The following is a 22,913-nucleotide window of genomic DNA, read 5'->3' as shown; positions in this document are numbered from 1 at the left end:
GAAACGAAAGACCCAACACAGCCATAAATAAATAAATAAAAATTTATTAAAAAAAAATACAGACTAAAACATGAATTCTTAATTCATAGTGTAAGCAAACAAATTGTTAACAAAGAATTCTTTATATATGTATATTGGTTGAGAGACAGATTTATAATTCACAGTCATTTCCAAAGGATCCAGAGGTCATCATTCACCTCTATTATAAGTCACCTTGCATCTTTTGAAGATAGATGACTATAAATATTTTCAAGTTCAACTATGCCTAAAATGTATTCCCTTTAGGTGCTAATCTGAAAGGTGTGGATATGGAAGGAAGTCAAATGACAGGAATTAACCTGAGAGTTGCTACCTTAAAAAATGCAAAGTTGAAGAACTGTAACCTCAGAGGAGCGACTCTGGCAGGAACTGATTTGGAGGTGAGTCAGCAAGTTGAAAGAGTTTTTATTAATCTAGAATTACTGAGTAGCTCCTGCAAAATGTATTGAGATCATAAACAAAGTAGTTGGCTGGTCAAAACTGCCAGGTAACATGCCAGCCCAGCTGAAGGGATGCTTTCCTTTCAATTGCTTGTTTAAACAAATTTGAATTCCAGAGTAGGATCCGGTTACCTAAGTTACAGATGCCAGGTTCAGATTTGAAGACTCATCTGGCATTCATTCTGAGCTGATTTCATTTCTCCTCTTTTCCTTGGGTCTCCCTCAAGTAGATACGTTTGATAGATGCTTTTTTAATCCAGTTGATTGTGGTTTCCTTAAATTTTAATTCCAAACAGAATTAAATGGGGCCAGATTATTTCTTGAACTACTTGAGAAATTGAAATGACATCTGTGTTTGAAATCAGGTTCAGGGAAGGCCTGTTCTAAATCGGCATCATATTCTTTTTTGAATCTCAACCTGAGATTTTCATTCTGTCCAGTCACCTTTTTTATCAGCATTGTCTTGTATGTATCATCTTGATTGGCAGATTTAGCGTGCAGACTCCATAGCTGTTCATAGGTCTGTATCATCGCTCTCTGGTAGCTCTTTCTGCGACAGTGGGCACATTCTGTGACCCTGCTGTTCAGTCCAGCAACCACCAGCCACATGTGGCTACTGAGCTTTTAAAATGTGGCCAGTGCCACTGAGGGATGGATTTTTTAAATCGTATTTAATTCTAATTCATTTAAATATAAGCTGCCATATGTGGCTGGGACTATCGTATTGAACAGTACAGCCCTATACAAGAAAACCTGGCATAGATTGGATTGTAGAGACTAGCACATCAACATTTAGCTTGCTGTTGATTTTTTTTAAATGTTTTCGCCTTGTTCTCTTGATAGGTCTTAGCAGCGTAGTAGCAGGCCCCATTAACCTTAAAGGCAAAAAGAACCAGCCTAAGACTGAAGGTATAAACCTATTATAAGCACCATTATTTAGTTTTTTTATTATGTGTTGCTGTCACCTATGATGATGATTGTTTTTCCTTGGTTTGAGTTAGCATGTAGTCAATGCGGTTAAACAGCAAAAAGCTTCTCTTTATCCAGCTGATTGCAAAGACTAATTAGGCTGACTGTTGGGGCAGCTGCTGACAGGTTCTGTGCAGTCACCCTGCTCTCTAACCATTGTCCCCACCATCCCCCGGGATGTAGGCCTTATCCAGAGTCCCCGTCTCATCTGTCACTCCCTGATCTCAAGGACTTATCCAGAGTCCCCGTCTCATCTGTCACCCCCCGATCTCAAGGCCTTATCCAGAGTCCCCGTCTCATCTGTCACCCCCCGATCTCAAGGCCTTATCCAGAGTCCCCGTCTCATCTGTCACCCCCCGATCTCAAGGCCTTATCCAGAGTCCCCGTCTCATCTGTCACCCCCCGATCTCAAGGCCTTATCCAGAGTCCCGTCTCATCTGTCACCCCCCGATCTCAAGGCCTTATCCAGAGTCCCCGTCTCATCTGTCACCCCCCGATCTCAAGGCCTTATCCAGAGTCCCCGTCTCATCTGTCACCCCCGATCTCAAGGCCTTATCCAGAGTCCCCGTCTCATCTGTCACCCCCCGATCTCAAGGCCTTATCCAGAGTCCCCGTCTCATCTGTCACCCCCCGATCTCAAGGCCTTATCCAGAGTCCCCGTCTCATCTGTCACCCCCCGATCTCAAGGCCTTATCCAGAGTCCCCGTCTCATCTGTCACCCCCCGATCTCAAGGCCTTATCCAGAGTCCCCGTCTCATCTGTCACCCCCCGATCTCAAGGCCTTATCCAGAGTCCCCGTCTCATCTGTCACCCCCCGATCTCAAGGCCTTATCCAGAGTCCCCGTCTCATCTGTCACCCCCCGATCTCAAGGCCTTATCCAGAGTCCCCGTCTCATCTGTCACCCCCGATCTCAAGGCCTTATCCAGAGTCCCCGTCTCATCTGTCACCCCCCGATCTCAAGGCCTTATCCAGAGTCCCCGTCTCATCTGTCACCCCCCGATCTCAAGGCCTTATCCAGAGTCCCCGTCTCATCTGTCACCCCCCGATCTCAAGGCCTTATCCAGAGTCCCCGTCTCATCTGTCACCCCCCGATCTCAAGGCCTTATCCAGAGTCCCCGTCTCATCTGTCACCCCCCGATCTCAAGGCCTTATCCAGAGTCCCCGTCTCATCTGTCACCCCTGATCTCAAGGACTTATCCAGAGTCCCCGTCTCATCTGTCACCCCTGATCTCAAGGGAAATGTGAAAGCAGCTCCCACTTACGGTGGTTACACTGCTGTATACATTTGTTAAAACTCATTGAACTGTACACATAATTTGGGGGTTAAAAAGAGGTAATTCCTTGCTCTAAGAATGTTAGGGTTGAAGGAAAATCTATTATGCGATTTAATGAAGTGAAATCCCTTTCTCTCAGATTTTTTTTTAAACAGTCTCCCCCACCCCCTCGCCCCCATGCCTTGCATGATTATTGTTCATGGATTGTTTAGATACTTTTTACTACATAGGAGTCCATTTTGGATTTTAAACGCCTAAAACACAGAAGGGACATGCTTCGTCATTAACTTCTGTTTATACGTACTTGCAGTGGTCAGCCTGAGCAGCAACTAGAGAGAATAAATACAGGTAGAAGAAAATATGACTTTCTCCTAAAATTTCTGGAACTTTTCCAGAAATAACTGAGTTTTATTATATAGGAATATTTTCCTAATATGCCCCAGGAATCCCTTTGAGAGGGAACAGATAAGGCCTTAAAGCTGTCTATTACTTCCAAGAATACTGTTTTTGTCCTACAGAACTGCGACCTGTCTGGGTGTGACCTTCAAGAAGCCAACCTGAGGGGTTCCAACGTGAAGGGCGCCATCTTTGAAGAGATGCTGACACCACTACATATGTCACAAAGCGTCAGATGAGAATCCTAGGGTTGGAGGAAGGTGCCGAAGATGAGAAATGGTCTCCTTATCACTTTTCTTTCTCCACCCACTCAGCTGTCTGGAAGAAATAACACTGGAAGGGAATTAAAAAAAAAAAACATGTAGAGGATTATGCTTGTTCTCAGAGGTGCATAAGGGAAAAAAGTGACTTTTTTCCCACATTCTGATTTTAACAGAGAAGCACTCATGTAGTAGATGTAGGGAAGCTCGATTAGATTGCTGCCTTTTGAGTGGAGTTAGGGGGATTTGCCTGGCTTTGTGACCAGGAATAGTATCTATTATATTTGCTTTTAAATAGGCATGATGTGGAAATACCATCTTGGTTTGAAATGCATTTGAAGATTTTAATTTATGAAAAGCACAACATATGCAATTATATTTATTGAATCTTTAGATGCAGTATGGATATTTAAATTGTTAAACTTTATGACAATTTTGAAAAGGTTGTTCAGGTTTATAAATATCAGTAGCTTTAGTGATGCCTCCCCTACTTTAAATACCTGTCAGTCACACCGTGTGAATATGTTGAGATCAGACTCCCCAAGGCTCTTTTTTCAGGTTCATTTTTATAATTTTTTTTTCTTTAAGAACAAAACATTAGCTAAATTAAAGAAATCCTCTGTTACTGATTGAGACAGAGTGGGAGGAAAGAGACATTGTTGTACATCATTGTCAGCTTAAGTAACAGTGGAACTTTCCAGATGGAGGAAGGATTTACGTACAGCTACAACTTTTAAATGAGCATTCCTTAGGATTTCATTCTTAGCAAGTTCCACTCAATGCCAGACCAGGCAATTTTATCTATTTACACTGCTAGCCTAGTTTCCTCCTGTACAGTCAAAACAAGCATAGGAAGATAGTTCTGAACCAAAAAACCAAGGTGCATAATTAACGTTCATTTAATTCAAATGCTAAATAGTTTAAACAGGGCCAGCTCGGAAATAGGTATTAAATCCCAATCCACTGCAATCAGCTATAAAATATGAATGAATATGGTAAATTCATCTTTTAGAAGTCAACATAATATAATCGCAGCTCAAACCCTACAACAGGGAATGAGGAACTTTAAACTGACAGTTTGACTATAGCTATCAAAAAACTTAAATGAAAATAAAGGCATTTGACTGGTCCAAGATGTAATACCAATAAGTCAGCACCTGTGGTTCTTATATTTCTGGTTTCTTTTGTTTTAATAAATTTTAGCCTGGCTTTTGTGAGTCATTATCTCTGCAGCAGCAGGGGCAGGGCCTGTACTTCCTTACCAGTAACCGGTGTCCTTATGTCTACCCCAAGAGCAGGGATGTAAGCTGTGTCCAAATGGGTTCTGAATTCTACAGACTCATCGGTTTGAGGCAAGGAATCATTAAAAACCACTTTGTCTCCTTTGGGAGAATGACATGTCTTCAATATTTACGTAGCTTATTCTTCTATATATACATATGCAAAGCTTTCCTTAACAGTAAAGGGTATATATGCATAGTGGGAGGAGATCAGACCTTTACAGGTGAAGGAAAGCAACTTCAGAAATGAATTATTTTCTTTGCTTTATTATTTTTACCAAGACACAGAAGTATTGAGAGATATCTATTTTCATAATCAATATGTGCCTAAATTATATTTAAATCATTTCACTCTGTACTATATTTTCAATAATTATAGAATGTGTTGTTCATCCACTTAAGGGTACATCTGTAGACATAACCTAAGACTGCAGAAGAATCTGAAAGATCCAAACACAGTATGCTTAGAAAATGCAGATTTTGGATCTAATGTATACTGCATTAATAAACGACGTGAAATGTTGAAAAGGAGTTTCTTGTCTTTCTTTTGAAAATCAGAACTTTCCAAATTTACTTACATTTCTTCAATATGTGTTGAAGACCAGCCCCGAGGGTCTGGGTGGAAAAGGAAGAAAGTGCCGTTACAGTTATTTCTTTAAGCATGGTTATTTTATGACCCTCCTCTTAAAATCCACCATTCTAACAACACAAAGACATTTCATTAATGCTTAACGAAAGAAAAGACTGTCTTCCAATAATTCAATTTTTGTGTTACTCTTTAGCTGATGAACATTATTACCAGCTAGCTTTTATTAGGATGGTTACATATTGATACATTGCCCCTAAAATGTTCTCGCCAGACAACCAGGAGAAAGAAGTTTAAGGAGGAAGGGAAGTTTCAAAATAGTAAAACAACTTCCATTAACCCGATCAATGAAACATGACTGTACACATAGGTTAAAAACACAATTGTTGGGCTTCCCTGGTGGCGCAGTGATTGAGAATCTGCCTGCTAATGCAGGGGACACGGGTTCGAGCCCTGGTCTGGGAAGATCCCACATGCCGTGGAGCAACTAGGCCCGTGAGCCACAACTACTGAGCCTGCGCATCTGGAGCCTGTGCTCCGCAACAAGAGAGGCCGCGATAGTGAGAGGCCCGCGCACCGCGATGAAGAGTGGCCCCTACTCGCCGCAACTAGAGAAAGCCCTCGCACAGAAACGAAGACCCAACATAGCAATCAATCAATCAATAAAAAAATAAATCTTAAAAAAAAAAAAAAATTGTTGGAGGAGGGGTGGGGAAGGGCTAGAAAAGGGTTTAAACCTAAATTAGCTAATTATCTACACTGAGAAAATTCAGACCTCATGTAACTGCTTAGAGCAATAGGTATTATGCTGTAATATAGTCTTTTAACTATAATTTCAAAGCCATTTTAGTAGGAAATATTGTAAATTCATTTTCTTATGAAGTTTACCATCATAAATCAAGACGGGGTGTTTTCTCCAACTGTTCATTTCATGAATTGGAAGTAAATCTACTGCAAGTCAACTTTAAATCATCTTTAATATATGAAAAGCCCTAGAATTTTTTTAAATCTCCAAGGAAGTATTATCATCTTTAAAATGTACAACCCTAAAAGCAGTTACATTACTTTTGGTATAAAGTAGCTTATGCAAGGATTAATTCTCCAAAACCCTTTCACAACCTTAGATATGTCAGCAGGAGTTCATGAGTCCTTCCTGCTGAGATTTTACATTAGGACAAAGAAGGTTTCCATCTGTCATTCAGCAAGATTACTAAACCATTATTGTTACATTTTAATAATTTTGAGGGTTTTTTTTTTTAATTCTAAAAATGGGGCCATTTTCCCTCTAAAGCCATACTTTAAAATTTAGGAAATTTCTAAATTTAGGGGGAAAAAAAAAGTATGATAACTATAAAATCCAAATATTTAAACCCAATTAACTAAATTCAGCTTCCTGGTAAATCGATCTATCCTTGGAACTGTGAAAAGGATCAAAGTTTGTCACCAAACCTCCACATTCCATTAATTGCATACTTGTTTGATATCCTATTTGGTGATGTAGAAAATAAATTTGGCCTTTGCCCTTGAGATCTATGACAATGCTAAGGCAGGCTTCAAGGGCATGAAGCATATTGGATGAATTCACAGATCATGTGGCTGTGTTCATCTAAAAATTTCAAAGCATTTTTCAAAGATTTAATACCAACTAATAGAAATAAGCTACCAGAAATCCAGGGATGCTTAACCAGAGATAAGTGATTAACATGACAATAAGGGTCAGAAGTCTCAACTCCGCTTTCATTACTCCTAACCAAAGACCACATCTGCTTAAGCAACACTGTTAGAAGCATATCTCTTTCAGTAAACATGAAATCAATTGGACGATTTAAACAAATATCGTTCAAACATAATGGACTCCTGTTGAAAACCAGGCTCTCACTCATTACCTTTACGGTGAGATAAGATTGCACGCCTCCATGTCAGAATGGCGCTTATTCAGTGTCTAAATGAGATAAAATAATTTAAATGAGATAAAGTCAATCACTTACGTTCTATTTTTTAATTCCCCCTCTATTTGCAATTATACTTGAAAGTTTATCCTCTTCCCTACCCTATCACGGATCTGACAACCTCCACAGAGGTGGCTGGGCAAAGCAGGAGTCTATTTGGGTGGAACAATGTTGCTCTTTATGCCAAAATCCTTGCAGATGTAATTATTTCACAGGACACTGGGCAACAACTGACGGGTTTAGCATCCTACTCAAGGAGAAATGCCAATCACGGCTCTAAGATGAACACATGTTCAGTTACTTTTAAACATTTTTCCGCTCAGCAAATGTAACAGGCCTTCCATCCAACTGTACATGAAGGTTTATTCTGTGTCAGATAAAACATATCTTTGGACAGCGTCTGTGCGATTGTGCTGGGAGATGTTTACTAAGACCTTGAAAATAGTAGGGGAAGAGAATTTAATGGTTTAAATCAAACTGGTTTAAAGCCACCCTAGACTTTCTATGGAGTGGGATCTGATGGCGAAGACTTAAATTTTCTGTAATTTAAGAAAAGTATTAAAAATTAAAAGTCCACTTCCTTTGGGAAAAAAAAAACACATATCTTTGATGCAGAATAAAGGAAACATTAGGTCTAATCTGGCTAAAAGGTCCTTACCTTTTATTCATTCATTCATACATTCATTCCAGTCTATACTTATTGAATGCTGATTAAATGCTGGGGATTTTTTATTTATTTATTTATTTGGCTGTGCCGGGTCTTAGCTGCGGCCCACGGGATCTTCCTTGCCGCGTGCGGGATCTAGTTCCCTCACCAGGGATCGAACCCAGCATGGAGTCTTAACCACTGGACCACAAGGGAAGTCCCTAAATGCTGGGGATTTATTAACAGATGTTTAAATAAGATGGGATCCTTGACCATCATGAGTTAAAGCCCAGGGGTAAATTAGGAAAGACAATCATGTATTCAAATAAATGCAATAAACAGTAGTGGATCTCTCTCTTTTTTAAATGCTTGTACTGTGTAAATAAAACATCCAAGGGCTCACCACTGGGGTGAAACATTTCTCTGTAAAATTTGGATCATAATATCCACTTTGCAGGACTGTAATAATGAAGCAGGTTAGTCTCATTCACATGCCAGATTATTCCTCATCTTTGTACTCCCATGACCTTTAGCACAGGGATTTGCATCTTTTAACTCAATAGGTATCTACTGAAATGAGTTGAACCATGGGCCTAAATCTGCTCTAGATGGTTTTGCATTGGGTGGATTCTAAATACAATGTTTCTCCTTACCTTTCTGATGCTGTATAAGGCTTTCAAGAAAGAAGATGTGGTATATATACACGATGGAATATTACTCAGCCATAACAAAGAATGAAATAATGCCATTTGCAGTAACATGGATGGACCTAGAGATGATCATACTAAGTGAAGTAAGCCAGACAGGGAAAGACAAACATCATATGATATTGCTTATATGTGGAATCTAAAAAAAAAAAAAAAAAATGATACAAATGAACTTATTTACAAAACAGAAATAGAATCACAGACATAGAAAGCAAATTTACAGTTACAAAAGGGAAAAGGGAGGGGAGGGATAACTTAGGAGTTTGAGATTAGCAGATACACACTACTATATATAAAATAGATAAACAACAAGGTCCTACTGTATAGCGCAGGGAACTATACTCAATATCTTGTAATAGCCTATAAGGGAAAAGATCTGAAAAAGAAGTTACACACATATATATATGTGTGTGTGTGTGTGTGTGTGTGTGTGAATCACTTTGCTGTACACCTGAGACTAACAGAACATTGTAACTCAACTGTACTTCAATTTTAAAAACTAAATAAATTAAATAAATAAAAAATAAGTCAAGGAGGAAACCTGGAGGGTAGCAGACTGGGGAATTTTCAAACTGACACCATCTACTCTAGAGATCCTATATGGGCTTGGAATAGTACCAATAATCACTTATTGCCTATAAATCAGCTCCTTTTAACACACGAGGAATCTAAGAGCTGAGACCAGATCCCAGGCATCCTGACTCAACCTCTACAATTATTGCATGGCCTCCTCTGTGAAAGTTTTTATGTGTGCATTTAACATGACATTCTAAGACAGCTATTTTTCTTGAACTCTTGATAGGTCTGTCAGTTTCCTCAAGGGGATCCTACCTAGATAGATTTTAATCGCTTTGAATTGTGGCCTCAGCTATAAAAGTCTTAGCTGAGGTTTTAATGGCCAAGATTTAAGTAAATTTAACAGATACACCAGTGGGTGTTCCAATTACATACAGCATTAAGGGCTTTATGCGAGGCTTAAAAAATACTTGCTATTAAAAAAAAAAAAAAGTCCACGTGCTGTGCAATTAACCAGCAGGGAAGATTTCAGTGTCCTGGAAAAGTTTCATATAAAAAGGAAGCTAGAAAAATGAAAAGTCAGACTCAACACACTCCAAAGGAAGCTTGGGATTTGGGGGGACTCTCTGCTCTCAAACAGGTAAAATGCTTTGTATTTCTAGCACTTTTTTTAGACTGCATGCTATTGTCTGTCTATAGGGCATTTTATAAGAGCTAAGGCCAGGTACGGTGTCTAAAGAAACCTTACCTTCCTGATCCTTGTCACCTCCAGCCACAGAGATCCAGACTTGGGGGAATCGCAGCAGCGCATCAACCAGTATTTGCTTTTGTCTTTGGCCTCTTCCCCACCAGTGAAAATTCCTTTGTGAGAATTCCACATGTAATTCAATAATTCAAGGCTGCCTTGGCCACGGAGGCAGCTGGTGTGGAACTCCGTGCTTTGAAAAGCGTGGACTCCTCTCTCACACTCACAGATGGTCCAGCCAGAGGCAATGTGTGGAAGACCAGAGGACAGATACTCAGCAAAACTTAATTAGCACCATAGGGTAGCCATTTAATGTCAAGCAACTTATATTAGCCAGAGAATCCTAGTAGGAGCCCCTTTTCAGGGCAGATGGCCCGATTCTCTTTATCTCAGGAATGAAAACCAACCACGGGGCGGGGCTGGGGAATATGAAGGCAAAAAGTGAATTTGATAAAGGAGGAATCCTGAGGTTTGGATAACCAAATAATACACATTGAGATAGTTTAGTTCTAAAAAGCACTCAACATGTGAGTTTAAAGGAGTGATTTTGTCTCCAGTGGCTAGGAAACTCAAGGCAAGCAAGTACCTGCATGTGAAAACCGTAGATGACTCCCACTTCCGTCTTCTGCCGCGTTAGTGACACCAGTGTTAGGCTTTTCACCAAAGGAGTCTTTGCTCGACCCAGTCTGGGTCTTATTTTTATGGTCGCATTGATGTTCCTTAGAATGGAGCCGATTCCAAAACTTCTAGCTGGACTTATTCTGCTGACTCTCTGTGTGGTGGGCTGCTCCAGCCAGCACTGGTCCTACGGGTTGCGCCCCGGAGGAAAGAGAAATGCTGAAAATGTGCTCGATTCTTTCCAAGAGGTAAGTTTCTCTCAGCTTCAAAATGAGACATGGCTTATGGGATCCAACTGAACGATGCCAACATCCTGCGTGCGCCCAAGGGTGCTACCGATTCTTGGCTCCAACCTAGGTATTCCGGGGGAGATAAGGCACTTCCAAAGTCAAGTCCCATTCCTGCTTTCAATTCAGACAGGGACTAATGGGACAAAGGGCAGGAATAATTCCTAGACGAACAAGCGCAAAGGGGTGTGTCGTACTCTGAGGATATAGATTTGCCAAAGGAATTAGAAACAAGTGGATGGAGCCAAGGTCTCTAGTACAAGATGATTCTTTGGGATTTGGAAAGAAAATCTTAGAACTCTGCCTTTTTTTTTTTTTTTTTTGTAATTTCATGTTTTAAAAATATCTGTGATATTAGGTCAGCAGTACATTTTTATAACATAAATAAGTATCCTTATCAAGGGTGCATGCTCTACAATTTCTTTTTTTTTTTAATATTTAGTTTTATTTTTGGATGCGTTGGGTCTTCGTTGCTGCGTGCGGGCTGTCTCTAGTGGCGGCGAGCAGGGGCTACTCTTTGTTGCCGTGCACGGGCTTCCCAGTTGTGGTGGCTTTTCTTGTTGAGGAGCACTTGCTCTAGGCGCGCGGGCTTCAGTAGTTGTGGCGCATGGGCTCAGTAGTTGTGGCGCACGGGCTTAGTTGCTCCACGGCACGTGGGATCTTCCCAGACCAGGGCTCGAACCCATGTCCCCTGCATTGGCAGGCGGATTCTCAACCACTGCGCCACCAGGGAAGTCCCTACAATTTCTTTTGAATGATATGGGCACTCAAGCAAAGAAGTTGGAGGCCCCTAGAGGAGAGGAGTTAGCAAGCTCAAGGAGACAAAATACATTCTGGAAAATATGCTGGATTTGATTCCACAGAAATTAGTTTTCAGTTCTAGTACCAGAACACAGGTACTTGGGTTTTTTTATCTATAAAATGTGACTTCTTGCAGCCATGTGAGGATTGCATGAGCGAAGCCATATATCTTGGCTGCTTAATCCAAAAAAATGGATTAAGTGGATTAATGGATTAATGGATGGATTAATGGATCCATCCATTAATGGATTAATGAAAGACAGTTGTTATTGTTTTTTAAGTTAATGGGAAACGAACCACGCCCTAAAGGATGAATGATTCAGGGCTGGACACTCAATATAGAGCTGAGAATGGGAAACATAGCTAGAGAAACTTAAAACCATTTAGTTTTCATTGAAAAGAAATATCTCATTTGGGAGAAATAATAAAGATAATTTAGTATGAAACAAAGAAGCCCAGAATCTGACATTCCCTCTCCACAGACTATATGTGAAGCAACTCTCTTCTAACTAGGACATATTTAGTAAAAACTAGAAAATAAGATCAACCTTAGTCGTAACTATAAGCTCTTGTATTTTTTTGTATACCATCCCGTCATGAGGCTTGAAGTGCTTCATTCTCATCAACTGGAGGGAGAAAAATATTCTCTCTCCTTATTATGGCCCATTTCCTCCAGAACTGCACACCAATCTGTAGACGTGTCTGACAGCATTTCTATGATCTTTTAAAGTCTCCATCCCAATTCTCAGCTTTCTCAGTCCCACAACCCCCTTGACTTCACTTCCCACACACAGTTTTTGGTGGAAATGGAAAATACCATTTCATTTCTGTATCTCCATCGCCAAGAATCACATTCTTTTTCTTTGCAGATAGCCAAAGAGGTTGATCAACCAGCAGAACCTCAGCGCTTTGAGTGCACCATACACCAGCGCCGTTCTCCACTCAGGGACCTGAAAGGAGCTCTGGTGAGTTACAGTGTTAATAACATAGAGCTTTAGAGATGGATGGGCCCTGGGTACCACCACTTTGGTCATCCACTTAGGACAACCATTTCTAGCCACTGCAGGGCTTACCTTCCTGACTGCCTGAATTCCTCCTGTACTGGGCCCTTGCCATTCCATAACACCCCTTTTCAGTGGTTAGACAGTACTAATGATTGGAACCCTTTTTCTTTCTTTCTTAAATTGAAATCTCTTTGCAACCTTTATTTACTCATCTCAGCTCTAGCCTATGGGATGACTGACAAAACAAATTTCTTCCCACTGCTACATGTCAGTTCTTCAAGTATGTTCATCAGACTCTCTAGACTATTCTTCTCTAGGCTAATCCACACCTCTCCACTGGATTCTTCAACAGTTCTTGGCATAACACGGTTCTCCCTGGGAAATGTAGAAATCAAAAATGGTGCTCTAATTAATTTTCTTTCTCTTTGGAATAAAAACTCCCATACTAGTAAATTTATAATTCAGAGCCACAGATTTGACTTCCAGTTTTCTGATTGGACAATACTAATTTTCCAAATTCCCACCCAAAATGGAACTCTACTAACCCAATGTAGGTTTTTGATTTTAAAAAATGTATAAAGAGAATTGAATATAGAAATTGAAACCTGAATTCAATTCTGATGTTCTCTGAGCTCCATGGTCCACTTATTTGCAGCAGTTAGAAGGCATTACAGTTAATTTTCAGTTATGCCCAGGAGCAGAAAAAGCCTGAATACATCATATATGAAGATGAGCAATAGTTTTTATTTTCTCCATTGACTTCAATTTCTACACCCATAGGACAGAGAAAAAGTGGACAGACATTTATTTCCTTTCTTTTTCTAATCCTATCTCATGATAAAACTAATAGCAAGCAGTGAAAATTTTCAAACATGACATTAGAAAGACAGAATTGAGGCAAAGACTGGATTCGTAACAGATGGATGGGGACTTCCCTGGTGGTCCAGTGGTAAAGAATCCGACTTCCAATGCAGGGGACGTGGGTTCAATCCCTGGTTGGGGAACTAAGATCCCACATGCCTCAGGGCAACTAAGCCCGCATGCCACAACTATTGAGCTCGCTCGCCTCAACTAGAGCCCGCGTGCCGCAAACTACAGAGCCCACATGCTCTGGAGCCTGCACGCCACAACTAGAGAGAGAAAACCCGCACACCACAACTAGAGAGAAGCCCACGCGCTGCAACGAAGATCCCGTATGCCGCAACTAAGACCCGAAGCAGCCATTTAAAAAAAAAAAAAAAAACAGACAAAAGGATCAGACCTTTCTTTCACCTCTGTCCTCACATCCTACCTTTAAACTATTAATGTAGATATTATGTTTATTAAACGACTTATAAAGACATGATCTAGCTCTCTAGCACTATCTAGTGTGCAAAAACAAATGGATCTATTCTTTCTATATCAATATTTTAGAAATTAAAATGTTCAGACATAATGAAACTCAGCTCAGAAAATCAACCTTGATATATTTGCTACTCACATATTTTTCAGGAAAGTCTGATCGAAGAGGAAACTGGGCAGAAGATGTAAATCGACTGGACCAGAAAAATTGACAACACAAGTGTAATTCTGACTTTGAAATCTGTGACCCATTTAATATCTGTAAATTGTGTGAATTTCAGAAATTCTTATGCCAGGTTGCACATGATGAAGTGCTGTGTTGGGAATAAAGCGGCATAAATGTGAAGTCGTTCTCTAACTCAGAACTCTGGTCGGGGTGGGACACTGTAAGCCCCCAAAGGGGGTCCCCCAAGTGTGTCGACAGGGGGCAGAGGACAGGAGAGATAACACAAAGGCACCCTTATTGTTGACTAAAGGAATCTCATGGCTCACTTCCACCACCACCAACCAGCACCCTGCACCCACAGGACAACTGGTCCCTGACCAATACTGAGTCAGTCCAGTTTTCTATGGGGTGGTAGCTTTCTCTTTGACCATACCCTACAGAAGCAAGATGGGGCCATGGCCAAAGCTTCCCCGCCAGATTGTCTCTAATCTCTTTGAAAGTCAACCGGAACCTGAGAGAGGCCTTGGGGAAAGGAGGCCTCGCTAGGCTTCTGGTCCAATGCTCCTTCCGGCTCCACGTGGTCCCTCCAAGTTCATCAGAGCTAGCGGTGCCACTGAGGTTTGGACCAAGGCCTAAAAATAACAGCATTCACCTGTCTGAGCTTTTTGGTGTTTCTCTTAAGAAACATATGGATTGTAGTCAGTTGAAGACAGGATTCAGGCGTTCCCGTGTCCCCTGGTCAAACAGCACGGCCACCGCTCATTCTCCAGAATGGGCTAGATAGATGCATAAATATTTTCATTAACGCTTGTAACGGCCTTGGAAAGTAGATATTGTCTTCCCTTTAAAATGAGGAAACCGGGGCTCTGAGAGTTTACGAGACCCACCTGGTTCTGCTGGGTTCCAAGTTCAGTGCTCCTGTATTGCACCATGATGAGCAGCCAATGAGCTTGGACCTGGAAGCCCAGTTATTTGGTTACTGGGGCTCATGTGTCAACTTAGTTTTCCTGGTGACCATTTCTCCATGAGGTCCCAGACACTATGACACTAGCTTTCTCATTTATTCTCATAATTCCCCAGTGGCTATGAGGCCATTTGAAAACCCCAAATTTCAGATAACTTGCCTGATGTCACAGCAACAAATTGTGCCTCTATTTGCATGGCAAAGATCAAAGCCCTTTTTCCTCTTTTAATCAGACAGATGGAGGCTTCTTCCACCCCTTCAAAAAAGGGCAGGACTTGTGCTAAGGAATCTGAACAGGTGTCAGAAACATTCCACAGGGGAGAAAACCCTTACTTTTTAAAACATATATTTACTACCATACGACACTAGATTTCCCAAGTATCTCCTATTGAGGAATCTCTAAAACTGAATCAAAGAACTACCTCAATTCCATTTTAATAAAATTAGGCAGTGATGTGGTTTACAAGCTACCTTATGTTTCTTTATGGAACAAAAGGCAAACCTGCATTATTTCATTAATCAATACTTACAAGGCAGGATAAGGGGCTTAACGTCGCCAATCACTCAGGAATTATTTTTGTTTTTATAAAAACAATCTTTGTGTTAGTTAACACATTACAAGAGGAAGGCCACACACCCATTTATTTAATACATCCTGTTGGGAACATCAGCTTTCCTTCACCAGAGCACGTCTTTGGGACAATTTCTTCGGAGGTAGCTGTGGGCCCCCCTGACTGGGAGGCAAAGATCATGCTCATCCAGCTCCCTGATGCTGAGGTTAGAGGCTTGCGATGAACACGTTGAGTATTTGATTCTCAAATGGCTCAAGTGACTAAGGGGAAGGAGAGAAAATGACCACTTTATTAAAATTATAAACACTTTCCTGAATCTGAAGAACTTCTAAGTCGTCTGAAACCTTTCAAAATAAAAAATGGGGAAACATAGCTTCAAAAAAAGTCTGCAGCCTTTCAAAATAAAGGATGGGGAAACATACCAAATGATACATTTTAATGAGACGAGTTCTCAAACATACATGGCTTTAAATGATCAAGTAACAGAAAGAACGGCTTGAAGATAGACCATTTTTAGCAAAAGTTTTAGAAGTTGCAGTATCCTCAAGGTGACTGGAAAAAAAGCTAAGAATCACCGCACAAGATAACAGCACGTACACATCTTGACAGTGGAAGATGCTCTAAAGTAGTATTTCTCAATGGGGACCCTAGATTCAAAAAGATTCCCCAGGTTTATTGACTCAGAGTCTCTGGGGCCCAAGCCACCTGCATTTTTAATAAGCATTCTGGTGATTCTTATGTACACAGACAGTGGAGCATCATTGCTCTGAAAGGCAATAAACTGCACATGTTTTAAAGTACTAGTACACGTTCTTTAAAATAAATAAAAATCTATGCATCAACCCAGGACTTAAGACAGTGGCGCTATTCTAACCGGAGTGAGGCTGCCCCCTCTTTCCAATCTGACTCATCACCAGCAGGGAGTTTAAAAAAATCACCTTGGGGCTTCCCTGGTGGCGCAGTGGTTGAGAATCTGCCTGCTAATGCAGGGGACACGGGTTCGCGCCCTGGTCTGGGAAGATCCCACATGCCGCGGAGCAACTAGGCCCGTGAGCCACAACTACTGAGCCTGCGCGTCTGGAGCCTGTGCTCCGCAACAAGAGAGGCCACGATAGTGAGAGGCCCGCGCACCGCGATGAAGAGTGGCCCCCGCTCGCCACAGCTAGAGAAAGCCCTAGCACAGAAACGAAGACCCAACATAGCAATCAATCAATCAATCAATTAATCAATAAATCTTTAAAAAAAAAAATCACCTTGAACACTGATTCGCTAAAGCTGTTATTTCCTCTAATGCAATGGTTCTCAACCTTGGCCTGACATTGGGATAACATGGAGAGATTGAAAAGAAATACTAATGCCTGGGTCCCACTCCCTTCCCTTGGAAATTCTGATCTAATTGGTCTGGGGTGTGGCCTCTTCCCGGGTTCAACCTACTTTGTTGAACTTGGTTTGAGAATCCATTCCCATCCTTTCAATGTAAGTTATTTGATATACCTTTTAACCCCTTTATTTCCCTTTACCTCTGCCTAATTATCTGTGGTGAATGAGTGAAGAAATAAGACTTATTTTATACTTACTTATTTAATACTAATTGTATTAAATAAATTGTTGTAAACTGTCAGCTCAGATGCCAAGGGATGAATGGGGTGCGGGTGGAGGTGAAGTAAAAACCAAATAGTTTGCAGTTTTTATTGCTTCCAGGCAAAGATGACTCTATGATCCCACAGAACAAGTTTAAACAAATAGGACCAGTAATGAAATGAGACCAGAAGAGATGGGTGGGCGTGATGTGTCAATAAGGAAAAGTCCAGGAATGAGTTCATTTCATTAATATAAGGGTAATAATCAACTAAATACACAATAAATTTTAAAATACAGTTCCATTTTTAATTTAAAAAATAAATAACAGCAAATGTGAACAAAATTTTTCTACTTCAACGCACATCTTCTTAACTGTTCATGTTTGAAATCCGACTAGTTTACAAAATCAAGGCAACTGAGCTTTTGACAAAGTTTGGGTGAACAACTCACAAAACTTCACTACTGGATGAATCTGGGCAGCATATAAAGGAGACGAGCCTTGGCTGGATTGCAGGAATCAGCCTGAAGTCATCAACTTGAAAGGAAAACTTTTTCCTTTTGTAGATTAGAACTGACGGTTCCACTCTCAACCCACCCAAGGAGCAACTTACCTTTTCCAATTTAATTTTACAATCCTACTTAGTCATGGAGTATGGACCTAAAAGCCTTTGAAGAGAAGGTTAGTTTTCTTCTGACTCTGTTTTTCATTCACTTAGAATAAAAGCTAGGGCTGAAAGGATTCTAAAAATCATGTAACCTCAAATATATATGATTTCATGAGGAAACTGAGGTCCAGAGACTGACTACAAACTGACCTGCCACAAGGTACACCCTTCACAGTCTTGTTTTGTGTTGATGGTGGGGTTTTTCTCCCCTTTTCATTATAGCTGAGAAGTGTGAGGAAGGGAAGTACATATTGAAGGGCCTTCTAAATACCTTTTATAAAATGACAGCATGGACACGAGGGAAACTTCTGTGGGGCTGGGAGTAGCCTGTGCATCTGAGAGGTGGTGACATGGGTAGACACTACTGTAAAAGTGCATCCACCTGTACACTAAGATTTGTGCCCTTAACTGTATGTAGGTTATGTCTTAATTTTTTTTTTTTTTTGGCTGCGCCATGTGGCTTGCGGGATCTTAGTTCCCTGACCAGGGATCGAACCTGTGCCCCCTGCAGTAGAAGCGCGGAGTCTTAACCACTGGACCACCAGGGAAGTCCCAGTTATGTCTTAATTTTAAAACAAGAAATCACCCCACGATCTGGGGGCAAGCAGAGGGGCAGGACCCTTGAAGCTTGGGAAGAGTTAGCAGAGAGATTGTTAGCTCAGATCCTGCTTTATCGCTGGTTTTGTCTTAGGGATCTGAGGGTGGCAGTTGTTTTTAAGGGGTCTCTCTGACAGGGGAAAATGACTGTAATTCTGGAATCAAGGCGTGAAGGTGGAGGAGGGGGAGGGAACCCATGGCCCAGGAGCCTGATTTAGGGTTTCCCTTTCCTCTAAACCCACTCTCTTGCCAATCCCACGGCACACCGCAGTCCTTACATCCCGGGGCTGTTCCCTTAGAACACACTGGATCGCCACAGCCTGGGGGTCTAGGAAGGTGTCTGGCATTCAGTAAGAGCTTAATATATGTTGAATGAAAACAATTCTTGAAAAAAAAATCTCAAAGCAAGACAAGTCACCAGGACAGAGAGAGAGGATAAAAAAGGATTAAAAAAAAAAAAAAAATCCCATAAACCAACATCCACAAAGGTTGTGACAATTTGGGGGTTACAACCAAGGTCTTCACAAGACCAAGAACTTCACAGTTCTTATCAAGGAATATAAAGACCAGTTGTTTCTTTTTTATGCCCTGCCCCTCATCTCTCCTACATTTAAGGTAATCCTAAGGCATTTCTTTGCAGTTTTCCTCTTTGACTTCAAGACAGACATTCCTTAGGATCTTTTGTCAAATATAACTCTTTCTGACTTAATAGTTTCCCAAGGAGATGAACTGGCCAATGTCCCCTGTGACCGACTATTCCCAACATTACCTGGAATCCTTTGTATTCAGGCAGGAGAGATCTAGGATTTCCATGGATGTGGAAAGGGAAGCCCATGGGAAAATGTTACGTTAAAAAAGGGAAGATATTTGGGCACCGGTGTATCCGATGTCCCCAGCCTCTGACCAAAGATCAGGCTCACAACTCATCCCTACAGCTCGGAAGGGACAGGCTTCAGGTTTGTTTCTTCTGTGACCTAGTTTACGTCCTTCTAGTTTAACGGCAGCCTGGAAAGCAGGGTGAAGCCCCCGAATCCCCTCCAGCCAGTCTGCCCAGCAACTTCTCAGAAGCTGCTCCAGGCACCATGTCAGCCCTGCAGACTCTGTCCCTTCCTGCTCTTTTCTTGCCACTTAAAATCCCCTCCAGGTCTTTTGTGTTTTTTTTTTGGCGGAGCTGCGCGGCATGTGGGATCTTAGTTCCCCGACCGGGGATCGAACCCACACCCCCTGCACTGGAAGCATGGAGTCTTAACCACTGGAGTGGCAGGGAATTCCCCCCCTCCAGGTCTTATTAACACTTTGTCTCTAGTCATACATAATTATATAAGAGGCCACCTTTTGGAAAGGGACTGTTGTGTGCCGAACTAACCTGCACCCACCTTCCAAATTATCTTTGAAAAAAAAAAAAAAGGAATATCAATCATGCTCGTGGAGAGTTCCAGATCTTACCCAGGCCCAGCAGAGACAAGAAAGGCACATTTCGTGAGGACTTACTTCACGTATTCGGTCTCACTTGAACCCCAAGGCAGCTTGCATGGTAGGGATGGTCCCCATTTTGAAAGGTGAAGACATGAAAACTCAAGACAATTTCAAATAATTTGAGGGAGTTTGCAAAGCTGAGAGAGGACATAGCTGGGTTGATTCAAACCCCAACGGGGTTACTTCCAGAGCCTGGGTTTCTTCCCATTTCATCACACTGCAGGTGCTCCTGCGTGGAGCCAAGGAAAGAACGCAGCACTTTTAAATATGCACACTCATTTCTTGAGTAACCATGGACACATCTCAGAGGTTTTTACTTCCCTGACCCTGTGATGAATTCACATGGTTCTCCTAAAAGGGGTGAAACAGACACACGAAGATGCAGGCAAGCAAACCCAAATTCTCAGAGGTGAAATCTCTCTCTCTTTCTTGTCTACCTCGAAGGAAAGGGGACCTGGCCAGGCTGTGGAAGAGCCCCCGGTGAGCATACCCACAGGTTGACCCAGGGCATCCACAGTCAAAAAGGTTTCTATTTTGCCATAAACACCCAAACAGTATAGAAACATCTGGGACATTTCCACTGTTGTTCCAACTAGGGGTAGGGATTGAAGAATTTGTCAGGGTTGTCTTCTAGAGATGTTATCTCTATCTCAATGAGCAAGCTGGGTTATTAGAAAGAATCTGTAGTAGGATTTTGTGTGTTTAGCCTCAATTTCCTTATCTACAAAATGAGGGGGGGGGGGGTGTCTGTATGAGCTTTAAGGCCCTTCCAGCTCAAAAGGTCTTTAACTTTGTGTGGCTGTTTGTGTATCTGGTGGTAATATTTGATCCTCTGAAGCACCCCACTTTTTCTTCTGAAAAGAGGGTTGACATGAGTACCATGAACATGTCATCAAATTAATTCCACAATCAAGAGGAATAAATAATCAAAGCGAGATATTGCACTGTATTCTCCAGGGTAAAATCAGGTTGCAGACAGGGGCTGCAGAGCCATTCCAATGGGATCTGGAAGAGAAGCAGTTCAATCCGGACTTCTAAGTCCCTTATATCCAGTGATTTGAGCTCAGAGGAGGTAACAGGACAAGAAACTGTGTGCAAAAGACAGAGCCTCAGGAGTCCATGGTAGGAAGGAGTGACTGCCTTGCAGTTAGGACCATTAGTCGGGAGTGTGAGTGAACTCCTGGCGCGGGGCGGGGGGGAAGGAGGGCAGCTTTTCCATGTCACAGGTGGGTGGGGGGACACAGGTGCTCAGGGCTCACGACCGAGTCCATGTTCTTTCGATAATGAGAGCCATTCATACTTGAAAGCAGCCAATCTCCATTAAAAAGAGGTTCTTTTCCACAGAGGAGACACAGGAGACCTCAGAAAGATAGATGATTCCGGCCACCAAAGTACTTGATGTTGGTCTCTTCCAATATGTTGTATGGAACAAGGTATGTCCATGTGAGAAAACTACGTCTTAAGCACAGCTTTTCAGAAGCAAAGCAAGAAATTCCTCCAAGGAATAGGTTACTGGGGTTTTCCCACCACCACTGAAGAACTTATCCAGGCTTTCGTGGACCCCAGTGGCACTGTGCTGGAGGCTGAAATGTAATGATGGTGAGGGAGAAACACGGGGCACGGCCGATTCCGGCATTCCTCGTGGACTGGAGGAGATATGGCGTGGCCTCGGGCATCGATCAAAGAGAAGCTTTCCAAAGAATGAAACCAGTTTTGAGCTGGTGAACCTCAATCCCAGACGAGGAGAGGCAGGCAGCAGGGGACCCAGGCAATGAGGACACTGCCTCCCCGAGGCCAGCTCCCAGGCATCAGAGTTCCAGAGGGAGGATGAGATCCTTACTGGGAACCAGGTTCAGAAGAAAGGATGCCCGACTTCCGAGCTTTTGGAGGTGGAGGGGGCGGGGCTTTGGCTTCTCTCCGGACAGGCAGTGGGGCTGCAATCTGGTGGAGCAGACATACGAAAGGAGAGATGAGTCCTACCTTTCTCCCTAATTCTGCCTTCTACTCCACATTTCTGACATTCTGCGTTAGCTTCTCACTCATCTGAGTTTATCTACACAGCCTTTGCAAGGTGAAAAGGGAAATTAGACTGATTTAATCTCCCCCTTTCCCTTGCATTAATCAGATATGCACTAACACTGCTATATCCCCAATACTTGGCGTATATATAGTAGGGACTCAATAAATTTGCGTTGAATGAATGAAGGAAACCCATCGGAGGCCCCTTCCAGAATGACTGTCACTCACTCAGAAGAAGTAAACTCCTCAGGTGTGAACGAGAACTCACTTCTTATTTCACTCCCCCCTGGGGCCCAGGGTGAGGTACCTTCAATCTGATGAAAGGTCTCCTTGCATATTGTTCCTTCCCATTGAAAATTCCCCTCTCTTTATGGTTTCAGGAATGAACCAAGAATAGATTAAAGGGACAAACTGATGGGAAAACCTGCCTCCTAAAAATCTTGGGAAATCCAATGCTGCATTCCCATGAGCGCTGGGCTCTCTGTGGCCCCAGCGTCTGCCGTCACCCCCCTACCTCTGTGGAGTTCCTCCGGCTGCTCTCGTAGGGCTTGCTTTTGGGGGGAGGGGGAGGTGGGACTGCAGCCATCATCAGCCCGTCTGTCTGCAAAGATGGGGAGCCTGGAAAGGACACAAAGTAGATGAAGGCAGAGAGAAAAGTTCACCAAGGGATCTCATGACACCTCTGCTGGCCACGGTAACACCTAAACCCACCTGGTCAAGCAAATCGCTACGGTCACATTCTACAGTTTCTGTGGACAGAATGAAGAAGACCTCTTACGCCTTGGGACAGATGTAGCACCTTTCATTTATCTGAAGGCTTCACCAGAAGTTCTTAAGCAAAAATCTCACTTTTTTTGTTGAAGGTTTTTACTCTTAAGCTGAAGATGAGAATATTTTCTAGAACTTAGGGTATTACTTTGTTCTCTGATATATCCCAAGTGCTTAGAAAAAGCCATCTATCACATACTAGGTAGTCAATAAATATTGGTTAAATTGAACTGTCATAGTTTTATC

The 22,913-nt window shown here is 42.1% G+C and overlaps 3 protein-coding genes and 1 non-coding gene across 4 annotated transcripts in view; 2 read left to right on the top strand and 2 right to left on the bottom strand.

The window, feature by feature from the left end:
* Positions 1-5,163, top strand: part of KCTD9 (potassium channel tetramerization domain containing 9) — a 55,275-nt gene extending 50,112 nt beyond the window's left edge. The window contains exons 11-12 of the mRNA XM_061199422.1: positions 286-419; positions 3,242-5,163. Of these exons, the coding sequence (XP_061055405.1) occupies positions 286-419; positions 3,242-3,358 (251 nt within the window). The 3' untranslated portion in view covers positions 3,359-5,163. The remainder of the gene's footprint in view (positions 1-285; positions 420-3,241) is intronic.
* A 5,358-nt stretch (positions 5,164-10,521) lies between these two features.
* On the top strand, positions 10,522-14,048 carry GNRH1 (gonadotropin releasing hormone 1). Its single transcript, XM_061199253.1, has 3 exons — positions 10,522-10,674; positions 12,384-12,479; positions 14,010-14,048. Exons 1-3 carry the CDS (start codon positions 10,522-10,524, stop codon positions 14,046-14,048), a joined length of 288 nt encoding a protein of 95 aa, XP_061055236.1.
* A 3,378-nt stretch (positions 14,049-17,426) lies between these two features.
* Positions 17,427-22,913, bottom strand: part of DOCK5 (dedicator of cytokinesis 5) — a 222,862-nt gene continuing 217,375 nt past the window's right edge. Inside the window, exons 51-52 of the mRNA XM_061200716.1 lie at positions 22,414-22,517; positions 17,427-21,821 (exon numbers count right to left, since the gene is read on the bottom strand). Of these exons, the coding sequence (XP_061056699.1) occupies positions 21,717-21,821; positions 22,414-22,517 (209 nt within the window). The 3' untranslated portion in view covers positions 17,427-21,716. The remainder of the gene's footprint in view (positions 21,822-22,413; positions 22,518-22,913) is intronic.
* On the bottom strand, positions 18,283-18,355 carry TRNAR-UCU (transfer RNA arginine (anticodon UCU)). Its single transcript has one exon. It is a non-coding gene; the product is annotated as a tRNA-Arg (tRNA).

The sequence above is a fragment of the Eubalaena glacialis genome, chromosome 9 (genome assembly GCF_028564815.1).
Source record: "Eubalaena glacialis isolate mEubGla1 chromosome 9, mEubGla1.1.hap2.+ XY, whole genome shotgun sequence".
Lineage (NCBI taxonomy): Eukaryota > Metazoa > Chordata > Mammalia > Artiodactyla > Balaenidae > Eubalaena > Eubalaena glacialis.
Note: the sequence above shows the minus strand (reverse complement) of the source record. Positions and strands in the feature narration are given on the sequence as shown.

Coding starts and splice junctions, on each gene's coding strand:
- GNRH1 (XM_061199253.1), top strand. CDS start 10,522: ATGTTCCTTAGAATGGAGCCGATTCCAAAACTTCTAGCTGGACTTATT. Junction 10,675..12,383: donor TGCTCGATTCTTTCCAAGAG/GTAAGTTTCTCT, acceptor TTTTCTTTGCAG/ATAGCCAAAGAGGTTGATCA. Junction 12,480..14,009: donor GGGACCTGAAAGGAGCTCTG/GTGAGTTACAGT, acceptor CATATTTTTCAG/GAAAGTCTGATCGAAGAGGA.